We start from the raw sequence: 12,224 nt of genomic DNA, 5'->3' as shown, positions 1-12,224 counted from the left end.
CATAGTCAGAAGTGAGATTGTTCAAAGGTTCTAAATACTGAGCGCTAGTCTCCAAACTTTGTTGATTGCATGCCCCATCCGTAAAAAATTCATGAGCATGCTACCCTAATATATGTATTTTTATTTATGGACAATAAATACATATAAATATACAACTTCATGATGAATAAATATACACATCTTTGTAAGTTCAGCCCCACAGAGCTAAAAGACCTGCCTGGATCACATTTTCATAATGAAACTGTCTTTGAACCAGAACAAGACATTTTTATCACTTCAAGGTTAGACTTCTTATTTGTCTGTATCATTAACTGTTTCCTATTGAAACTTACTGCAACTTACTAAAGCATCTAGGAAGTGATGCCTGTTTTGGGAAGTTGTTCTTTAGTGATTTTTTTGTTTCTAACTTGAAGCCTCAAGGTCCCTCAGGAGCTTTTGGAATACTCTACAGCATGTCCACTGGTACATAAGTGTCATTCAAAGCAAAACAACAAAATGCTTATAGCTGCTTCAAGATGTGTTAACTGCATCTATTTTCACAACCCTCCCTCATAGTCCTCTTACAGTAGTTTCAACTGGGAATCAGTATGGTTCTAAACAAATATTATAGCTATGCTCTCTCTCCCAGCTCATAGCTTAGGCATTTGCTAAGACGTAGTGAAGTTTTGGGCTGTCGTCACCTTTTGTATTCATTAGGAAGTTCATAGGAATATTTTGCATGGATTTCAGTGCACTTTGTTACAGCTTCACGTCAGTAGATAGAGAAATATTTTCTTTAGCCATGTTCAAATGAAGCACAGAAAATTTCCCAGGAATAGAGGGGAGCCAGGAATAGAACTAAAAGATCGCGTGTAAGCTTTGGGAAAAAAACCTTCTCATTCTTTTGATAAAGGCCTCTTAAAAAGCAGCACATTGGGACCTCTAATGTTTTTGATTGGTAACCTTATAGTTTAGTTTTTTGAATATATTTAATCTCATATTCAGACAAACTATTCCAGTGCAATCATATTTGGACTGTAGAAGAGGTTGAAGAGGTTACAGCAACTCGGCCAAGTATCTTGTGTACTTAAGCTGTGTATTTGAATATATATATATATATATATATATATATATCTCCACTCTTCAACTTCTGAATTCACTGTAAGGCAGACACTGTAGTAGTTCAGGTACTAACAGATACAGAGAGGTTATAAAACTGACGAGAATTTTGGACTGATTCTTGGGACAAGTAAAAAGTTGGAAGTGGTTTTCTAAAAGAAGTGTGGGAGGTGGGAGAAATTCATAAGTGAATGATCTACATCAAATACCAATCAAAGTGAAAGGGAAATAACCCAGTAATGTATCATTCATTCCTAGAAGGCTTCTAAAAGTCATGAGTATAACTTGAATAGAAATTCTCTGAGAATATTAAATCACATTTCTCTGATGTCCCACACAGCTCTTAAATGATTACATTTCCCTTCTATAAGCTATCCTTTTTTTCTTTTTTCCCCCCAGTAGTAATTAACTTCTGTCAAATAGAGAAATATAGACAAGGCCAAACTGGAGATGTGAACCTTTAAAAGTTTTGCTACAAAATATCAGGCCAGCCTAAGCCTCAGGGAATAGAAAGAAAACAGTTCTGTTTCTTGTATAGTAGTAAGTCTCTTAGGGAATCTGAACAATCAATTGTTTCCTTCTCTTTTAAGTTCTGACACTTTTCTTCCATTTCTTCTTCTGTTATGATTAAGTGTGCTGCTTCAGGTTAGGGTAAACCAATGCATCACTGTAGGTTTAAGAATCTGCTTTGAATTTACACAGTAAAAATACAAGTGTATCCCTAAAAGTTATCAAAAGAATGAATTTTAATTTTAAAAAAGTTCAAGTTTTCTGTCAAGTATATTATTTTGAAATCTTGACTATGTAACTTGTTTACAACTACAGTAGCTAATAAATTGCTAGGAACTAAACAGGCAAAGAATATTTCAAAATATTCTTTCTTTTTTAAAATGGTATTCTTTTAAGTCTGGAGCTCTTTTTCAATGTGGATGAGAACTTTTGATTTAGATACAGATAAGCAGCTGTTTTGGTCTTGGTGATCATGAGTATTGCATTACTTGCAGTGGTGGGAACTGAACTAAAATCTTTAAAGACAGTGGAATGTGCTCAATATTAATATAACAGTTTGGTAATGAACTAGGAAAGCTCTACTCAGTATTAAAAATCACTTGAGACTTTTTTTTTCTTTCTTTTTTTAAATTTTGCTTGGGATTACTTAAACATATTTTGAAATACAAATAATGAATGGACCTTGTTCCACACTAGGAAAAATTAATATTCTAAGAGATACCTATTTCTCTAGAGCTCTTTCAAGATTATAATAATATGGTTATGTAGAAATTCCCTTAATGGGTTGCAAGTGCTGTTACAGTTAAAATGGTGTGAAGCAGGTGCCAGTACCATTTTACATCTCAGTTGCATTAGTGCCAGGGTGATTTGTGGTGATGGGCCTGACAGTAGGAAGCTTCAGCCTCATTGAAGCATCCTTTAGTATTGAGTGTTTCTGGATTGTGACAGTTGTCACAGTACTGTGAAGTCATTCATCACAACTTAACACAGGTACAGGGCAAAACTGCAGTTGTTCTGCCTCTACTGGCCGTGAATTAATATATATATATATATATATCTTGTGAAACACTTTGGTTGCACTAGTTCAGCTAGAAACTTCTTGATTCACTCTGAAAATAGGGCCTTCATGTCAGATTGATTGTGTGAAGGGAAAAAATTGTAAGTGGTAGGTGATAAAACTTGGCTGTGTAGATGTGAGCAAGATAAGTAATTTCTAGCTGAGAGAAACTGATATATTCAGCTGCTTGAAAATTCCTCCATGCTTGATGGAAACCTGCTTGGCTGCCTTATGCATCTGCAGGAATGCTGCAGTATCTGTTCAGCAGTTTTGTGGGAAGCATATCCAAACAATGAGTGAAAGCTGTAGGATGCATATTTGAAGTGAGAATGATGGGAAATACTTGACATAAAAAAGCCTTACAATTTTTGATCTAAGCTTATTTAAAAGTAATGTGATCAGGGTGTCTAATTAAGTGACTTCTCAAGAGTTTGATATTCACTTATATAACTTAAAACCTTAATGTCTAGGGTTACAAACTTTGGGAAATCCAAAGTAGTTTTACTAATATGTAACTGAAAGCCCTGACTTGTATTTTGGAGAAGAACTTTTCTTAGCTTGGTGATGCAAAAATTATGCTGACAATTTTTTTCCAAACTGCCATCCTTTTCCGGTAGTAACCTGGATTTCTTGCTTTAGTGCCATGTAGTAGCTGTATTTTTTGTATTATGTGAGTTGTTCTTTATTTTCCTGTGTGATCTGTAACTGCCAGGGAGCAGTGAGAGTATTCAGTCAGACCTACCCATAGCCTGAAGATATCTAGGATAGTTTACAGCATATTACCTATGAATTCAAAACTGAATTGTTGTGTGAGTATACTCATCACTGAATCACATTTTAGGATTTTTCACTGTATGACTAGATATCTATTGCTATAAGAATTGACTCTGTGTGCGCTTCCGTATTTGCACATTCTCCTTGGCTAGAACAAGATACACCTAAAAATGTGCTATTGGTCCAATTTGCAGATTTTTCTCTGGCATGTCAGTCTTCTCTGAGAATGTGAAGAGGAATGTTGTCTATCATTATCTTCAATTTCTAAAATGGGAGGTCATGCAGTTTGAAATCAAGAAACTGATGCTTCAGTTAATATAAAGTCAATGTCCTATTTCCCACCTTTGTTATACTCAGCACAAAGATAAAGGAGTTGAATATTTTAGTTCATAAAAGAGTTTTAGCATTCTAGTTAATTATTTGCATGTTAATGGGTCAGCTAGAATAAATAAGATAGTACTGTTGCATTTGACTCATTTCAATCAATAAATATCTGCTCCTAAATCTATTTTCTGACACTTTTCATGTAAAAGTAGTAAAATTTACAACTGGGGGGTTTGTGTGTGAAAAATCTTTTCAAATAACCCTTTTTTCCCTCACTTCTCTGTGTGGTATGATGGAATATATAATCTTCATCTCCAGCTTAGTATTTGCAGTGTTTTGAAACATACTGTGGTGGTTCAGTGTCAGGAAAACTGCTAGAGATAATGATTCTGACAGACTGTTTTAAATCATAATCTATGTTTTTCCTGTAAGTTTGATTTAGTCACATCTAAGTCACTGTAGTGATACTTCAAGGACACTCAGTTGGTCTTTACTGATGCATAGCTCAGCAAGATATAATCTTTACATGATTTGGAATTTAGGCACTGTAAATAAATTGGTTTTGTAGGGCTGCAGAAAAGTATGATCCCTAATTTTGCAGACCATGTCCTGAGCTTGCTGCTGATTTTATGAGGTTTTAAACATCTGAAATATATCTGATTTTTTAATAGTTTTAGCTTATAGTTCCTTATTGGATTGCAAGATTCATATTTATTTAGAAATAAAAAGGGAATATATTGATGAATATATTTGTTTCTACATCTCATTTCTCTTATTGTCTTTTTCCATCTATTATTCATCTTTTGAGAAGAGCCATCAATGCCTAAAGGTGCCTTTTTCAATAATGCTATTTCTTCTAGTAAATTTATAAATTGATGTGTTCTGTGCCCCATGAGAATAATGATGTATTGCTTTGAAAAATCCCCAAGTACCCTGTGGTTACATTAGACCTTGAAAGATGATAGCAGGATTGTTGTAGCAACCATTGCCACTGTGCAACTTCTTTTACAAACAGAATTTTAACTGGAAAAAATCAGAGGCTGTTTATGGGATGGCTGAAAGGAGCTTCCACTAGGGCCAGTGACCATCTTTGCACTGTTGCAGACACAATGCATTCTCTCTCTTAACTTTATTGCAACATTATTTTCTGGCACATGACATAAAGCATAAAACATATATTTAAGTTTGCACAAGAACTTAAATATGGGAAGTATTGTACAAATGATAAAATAACTCAATAGAGCTTTTCAGATCAAGTAAGCAAAGTTATTCTGTCATGGTAAATGATGGCCAGAGGAATGATATAATGTGCTATAAATGACTTCTTGTATAGCTGTTTAGTATATATGGCTTTTTTTTTTGTTTTTTTTTAACTTCAGCTTTGGAGAAAACGTCATTAGTTTACATGGAATACTAAATGAAATCATCAGTTGAAATGCAGAACTTGATTTTTAGATATATGTTCATAAAGATATATGTTCACCTCTGTACAGGTGTATATTTTGTCAGTTAACACGACTTGAACACCTGCCTGCCCTTTGAGGGACAGAGTTTTGTGAAGTATCCTGCAGGACAGCTGATTTAGGCAGGGGTAGAATAAAGTAAATGAATTCTAGATAACCCTAATTTGAGATGCAGAGCTTTCAAATCTAGAGAGTGTTGGCAGAAATCAGTTCAACTTATTTTACATTTGTAGAAGATGTTTGAAAGGAACCTTGTAATAGCAACCTTTTCCCTTAGAACAATTGTGTCTATACAGTAGAATCTTAATTACTACATTAGAATGAAAATATAGCAAAGTCAAGTAGTAATAGTTGAGGGGTTTTGGTCAGATGGGACATGAGGATGAATTTTTCATTTCCCACCCTTTTTTCATAACTTATTCCTTTCTCCTAAATTTTTTTAAAGCTTGTATTACAATACCAGTTTTTATCAATTTACATTTAATGCTGGAATATACCCAAAGTAAACATACAGGACAGCTACTTTTCAACCCAAAATTCTTGTACTAATGTTGATGGCAGCACATTTGGCTGCAGTAATTTTTGTGGCAGTTGGATCACAGGACTGAAAAAGCATACCAAAGAACAATCAAAAAAACACAGATGCACCAAAACAAAGTGAAGAAAAACACAGATGCACCAAAACAAAGTGAAGAAATGGGAATTTTACTAATTTTAAGAAAGGATTTGGAAAAAGTGGCATAGAAGTTAAGAAGAAATAATAGCAAGTCGATCTCTCAGCTTGTGAAACAATTTACTAAAATTTTTTACATGGTATCTACGTCTCTTAAAGGACTGGTGCTTGGAAATAAGTCTCAATCCACATGCAGTCAAAAATTAATAATAAGCTATGAAAAAAGAGGGTTTGGGTGCTCACAGGGAGGTTTCATAACAAGAGAAGGAGAAGAGATCAGAGATTTAAAGGAAAGATGACTAATGTCAGTAGAATATTTTATATAGTTACTGTTGGAAGTCATTGAAGCTTATCTTTATGACTGTGTAAGTATCAGTAAAGTTTATTTCTTACAGAGGCAAACACAGGTACTTTCAGTTAGCGGTTCTGTACTAGGATGCTGAGGAAATTGACAATCAGAATTCAGTCCTCTGATGTTGTCAAGGCAGTTTCATAATCTCATAATGCTCCTAATTGCTAGCAAACTGGAGCATATCTGAATTCAAAGTCAGTCTCTGGTTTAGATAAAGCAATGCTCTTCTCATGCAAAACTTATGAGAACTTCTCATAGTTGAAATAGCCACAAGCCTGCAGCATGTTTTTTTTGTGTTTCCTGCTCTTTATGAGGTTAGAACTTCAAGGTCCCAGAATTTTAAATATGTTACAATTTATCAAAAACATTATTTTAATCATAAAACTATGTGAATGAAGTTAAAAGGAAAAGCAACTCCTGACATAAGCCACAGAATTAAAAAAAAATTAATGTGCATGTATGTGCTAATGTCTATAATTGTCACACATGATTTTCAAGATCTTAGTAGTTTATCTTGTAAAGACTGTAAGAAACTTTTCTAATATTTTGTCACAGTGAATCATTTTCCTTAGCAAAATTATTCCATTTTACTGAGAGCAGGTAATTAGTGTGAGTCAAAATAGTCTGCAGTATTCTACAGAAACTTTTCATATATAATTGCATTGCTTTGACAGCCAGTTTTAGTTAATTTTTAGGCAGAATCTCTTGAATTTTTTTTCATTCAGTTCTAAAAATGCACCAGAAGATTTATTTCAGTATAGAAAAGTTTATCTGTGAATCTTAAAGCTCTTTTCCCCCCAGTCAAACTATGTTCTTGAGGCTGTTTTTTAGTTACCTCAACAGCCCATGCTTGGAAACAATCATATCACTGACACTTTTAATCTATTATTTGATCAGCTGAAGAGGGGCGTTGTGAAATCTGTAAAATAAAAAACTCAGTGACTGTTTTACACAATATTTTTTCTATCAGGCCAAGAGACAGGATGCTGAATTTACAAGTTCCATTTTTCATTTTGCAGAGCTGCTAGAGAAGACACACAGAAGAGAAGAAGAAATGGGAGCTCTCCAGGTATATTTTCTGTTCAATTAACTTGCTACATTTTTTGTTAAATTTCTTTAAAGTACCATATTGTATTACAGCATTATGATTTTCTGAACTGCCTTCTAGCTTAAATTGAGATTTGGAAATATATGCAGACAATATACAGACCCAATAGCTAGTAATACTCACTGCTGAGTTTTTTCATTGGTTAGGTTAAATTTTCTGGGCTGTGTTACTTTCTGCTGTAAAACTGAAAAAACTGAAAGTAAAGTATTCCAAGTAGTATTTAAAGCCTCTGAAGCACTAAATGTTCATAGTCACCTTTCTGAGGAAGAAGGACCAGTCAGTATTTGCTAGGACATGATACAATATTATAAATCCTTATTGTTTGTCATCTAGCAGTAAAGTTGTTTGTGGTAAGCATGGCAGTCAAAGAAAAAATACTCTTTCAATTTGAAATGGCTAAGAAAGCAAAAACAGGCTGGAATGTCTGAATTGTGAGGGTCAGGGGGCTGTGAGGGAGGGTAATGTGTGCATTCTTCAGGATACAGAAAGAAAAAAAAGTAATTTTTAACAACAAATTGCCACAAACAATACAAACATAAAATATGAAAAAATATGAACATAAAAATATGAACATAAAAAAAAATATGAACATAAAAAAAGTTTACATGCAATATGAAGAGTATCAATGAGTCAGCATTCTGTAAGTGTACTGAAAGCAGGACATGTATGAGGGAAATTGATGAAGATAAGGCTCATAAGGGAAATGACATTATGTATTGACCTATGTTTTGACCATAGGAGTTTGTTTGAAGGTAAGCCTTCTCTTCTCATGTAATAAATAGCAGGCATTTTGAGGGCTAGAGGTATCAAAGAAGTTAGTGTACAAACAGTTTGATCCAGTTAGAAGAGACAAGTTGCAAGACCCAAAAGTTGCACAACACACCAATCCAGCTGTTTCCTGTTCTAACAAAAATCTTGGCCTGGCTCTCTGGCAGCTCAAGTTCAACAAGGCTGAGAGCTTGTCTGCGTAAGCAGTTTACACAGGTGCATATCTAATTACATCAATGTAAAAAGATCTCCTTTCATGTGAAGCAATTCTGCATCTGCTTTCATGTGAAGTTTCATGGTTGACAAATTGTTCTAATGATATTACTTCTGATTGAATGGGGAGTAATTTTAGACTGCAGGAAGTTGCATCATAGTAGTGTCTTGCATAGCTCTATGTGTCTGCCCTACTGTCATGTTCCTGATTATAATGCTTTATTTTTTTCCCTAGCTAGCAGTTCTGGTTAAGTGTGTGAATTGTAGTGCTCTGGCTCCTGTTCTTTCATATTCAAATGCTTGATAGCAGTTTTTTCTCCCTTCAGAAATCCATGCTTTCACAGTCAAGTGCTGTATAAATTATCCATGGTAAATTTCCTAATACATTAGATGCTAGTCCAGAAAATTATCTGCTGAGATTGTTAGAGTTTATTATACTTTTAGAATTTGGCAACTATATCATGCACTTTATTTAACGCATGAGTCATTTTGAAAACACTCTTTATTCTGTCATTGGAAACATCGTCACACCAAGACCTTTTTTTTCAAAATAGTCCTCTTTAAATTAAAAAAAAAATATTTGAATTGATTTTCATTATCACCAGAAATGTATGAGATATGTAAATACCATCTTTTTTATGGTAATGAGTATGTACTTAGTTGCAGAATCTTTAAATAAATATGAGTGTTTGCCACTGCAATTTTGTGGAGCAACAAACAGAATAAAAATGTCTGAGTTTTCAATATAATAATTCTTGTCATAAGTTTGTTCTGATGCATGGAAATAATCTGTATCTCAGACCTGCTTCTAAGGAAGAATAAAGACTTTAGCAGGTGGTACACTACCTTGCCTGAGAAAAAATTGAGTAATATTTGAGTAAGGTAAGAGTTCCTGTAACATCTTAATGGTCATGTACTCTAAATGTCAACTCACCTAAACACTTGAATATATCTTTTATCAAATAGCTTAAAATAGCTTAGGATATGGTACCAGAGTACACTGTCTTGATTTTACTAACTTCATATTTTTTGATAAAAATACTTCACAACAGAAAAGAACGCTGGAATATATACAGTAAATTAGCTAATTCTGGGTTCTCAGTACTTTGTGCTGGATTAAAACTGACACAAGTTTGTTTTATTTGACTAATGTCATCCTGTTATTAATAAAACACTATTCAGAGCTATTTCTAGATGAAGGAATAATGATATAGAATTTACTTTTTAGTTTTCTAAGGAAATGCGTAAAAGAAAACTAAGCCTGGTGATAAGATGATATGAATTTCAAATCATGCTAGATTTACAGTCAGAGATGATCAAAAAAAGAAATATTTTTTTGGGATATGTAGGAGTAAAATAAGCAATATTGAAAACCTAATGCACTAATTGAAAAAATATATTGTGGAGTAATTTTTGTCAAATCCTTTCTCACCTTGTTTCTGGGTGGTTTCTTATTCTTGGGGCAGTTTTCTAAGCGGGATAGTATGGTAAAGACATCCAGTGAAGTACAGCAGCTCCTACTCAGTGAGTTTTTTACAAAAAACTGTATGTATGAGACCACCAAAACCCCAAAATGAATTCTGTTCATCACTTTTTGACTTACACTGTATTTATATTCTTTGTTTTCTAATGGCATCTTGTATTTTGCTTTTAGGAACGTATTATGGCCTTAGAAATGGTAAGTTTCTTAAATTAATTTCCAAACCAATCCCAATTACATTGATGATAATTTGTCTAAATTATGAAAATATTATTTTAATATATTTTTTTAAAAAGGTTGCACTTTTGGTTTTTTAACTGTCATTTTACTTTTAAGAGAAAATATGATAATTTTGCGCTGCAGCTCTCCATGTAGATTTTCACTACAGTATTCATGTATTCATTATATGAAATACAGTGTATTTCAGTGTTGGCATTTTTCTATACAGTTCAGTCCTTGTCCCATCCATGGGAAGAGAAATGCTGTGGATTTTATCCATACAAAAGATGTTATTTTTCTAACTTCTAATGGTTGAGATCCATGTGATAGATCTAATTATTTCAGTGACTACTCTGTGTGCTTACTTATTTGGTCAGAAGGGTGCAGGACAGAATCAGTTCATCTGCCCATACCCACACTGCAACTAAAAGAGTAAAGGAATGTATTTTTAACCACTAATTAATATAATTTGATATGACATTAAGTTGGAAGAACAAAACTTTATGCATGTACATGTCATGAATGCATTTTCCAGCTGTCCCAAGGTAGTAAGTCTGTCAGGTGGAATAGTTGGAATGAGTTTCAGTTTGCCCTATAATTTTGGAACAATTCTTCTTTCCCTTCATGTAGGAATGTCAAATAAGATATCACAGATTGTATGTATCAGGCCCATAGTTTGTTTTCATGAGAAATCCAGAAAATTTCATCTAAAGAAACCGCTACTGAGACAATATCAATGCTGCAAGTATAAACTTCTAAAATTTATTTGTGCAAATTATTACTTTATTCTGTCTGATAGTCTCTGCATCTGTGAAAACAGTTTCTGATTTCAAACATATATTTAAATGTATTCAATCTGTTAAAAAAATCTTTCATTCAGTCATGAAAGGCCCTTTGGAAATCAGAGTGCTGTGCTGCAACACCTGCCTTGTGGAAACAGGAAGTTAACACTGACATTCAGTGTCCTGGCACTTCACATGGTTCTGTGTCAGGTGTTGACAGGACATTAATTCTGTTCAGGACCTTCTCTTATTCATGCTTTGCTTACATGACAACCAGTCAGGCATGTATCCATTGACATCCATTTCTCACGAACCAGGAGTTAAGCTGCCTGCAAATTCCTTGTCCTTCTTGCTCCCAGAGCTATTTTGACACAGGCTGAGGACAGTGGCTTGCAAATACCCCAATGTCATGCACATTCAGTCCTTATTTTGTGACAAATGTTTCTTTCTATTTTTTCTGGAGCTTTTCTCCCTTCTATACTTCCAGTGTCTCCAGCTTTAGAAAGGAAGATTTGTAAGTTATTGTTCAAATAGAAGAAAAGGATGACCTATTTATCATACTATCCCACTGTTTTCCCTTTCTCTGCAATCTACTCACTTCCAACTCCTGCACTTGCCAGTAGAATTGTTGTAGTGGCCATGAGATGAACTTGTCAACTTAGATAATAAAAAAAAAAAAAAAATTGGCAAAGAAATGTAACAAGAACCTTTCAGATTCCATTCAGAGCTCTGGGTTGGCACAGCTTAATCCAACTCAATGATTTTGTGGGTTGCAGCAAACAAGGAGGTCCCTTGCCTCTCTCTGAGCCCTGTCAGCTCCTTCTCCTCACAGCAGTCTGTTTGAGCTGGAAGCCCCATCTCCTCTCTACAGTACCTGGCAGCTTCTTGGGTCTTCTATTTCCTTAGCCAGCTCCTGTTTCCAGAGGAAAGTGCTGTTATTATGAATCTCCTTCAAGATATTACACATTATCTGATCACTCCCTTAAGGAGCCTAAGAACAAATATACCCATTTAGAAGAAGCTGTTGGATTTTTTGGCTCTATTTTTCAATCAGATCAATTTTGCTGTATGACTCAATAGATAGGTACATCACTTCTTGCTCCAGCAAGTTGTGCAGGTCAGGAACAGAAGCTGGAAGGTAAGGAAGAACAAGGTTTGTTAGACAGACTAACTAGTGGATATAAATGGAGCTGAAGAACATAGATGTTTTCTGGACTAATCCTTCAACTCTTGAAGAGTGCCAGGAGGAGTAACAAGTATAGGCAAAACTGAGATTTTGAATATCTAGAGATTATGTGTTTTGTTTGGCTTTTTAATTTTGTTTAATGCTGTTAATTAAACTGAATTTAATTATTTTATAGCTATTTAATAGCTATTAACAAGTAAATATCCTCATTACTTTA

At 34.2% G+C, this 12,224-nt stretch overlaps 1 protein-coding gene across 7 annotated transcripts in view; it reads left to right on the top strand.

Moving 5' to 3' along the window:
• Positions 1–12,224, top strand: part of CEP128 (centrosomal protein 128) — a 98,757-nt gene that overhangs the window by 61,797 nt on the left and 24,736 nt on the right. For all 7 annotated transcript variants that reach the window (XM_018907360.3, XM_050975207.1, XM_050975208.1 and 4 more), the window contains 2 exons: positions 7,271–7,320; positions 9,995–10,018. In XM_018907360.3, coding sequence (XP_018762905.3) covers positions 7,271–7,320; positions 9,995–10,018 — 74 coding nt within the window. The remainder of the gene's footprint in view (positions 1–7,270; positions 7,321–9,994; positions 10,019–12,224) is intronic.

Source organism: Serinus canaria, chromosome 5 (genome assembly GCF_022539315.1).
Source record: "Serinus canaria isolate serCan28SL12 chromosome 5, serCan2020, whole genome shotgun sequence".
Lineage (NCBI taxonomy): Eukaryota > Metazoa > Chordata > Aves > Passeriformes > Fringillidae > Serinus > Serinus canaria.
Note: the sequence above shows the minus strand (reverse complement) of the source record. Positions and strands in the feature narration are given on the sequence as shown.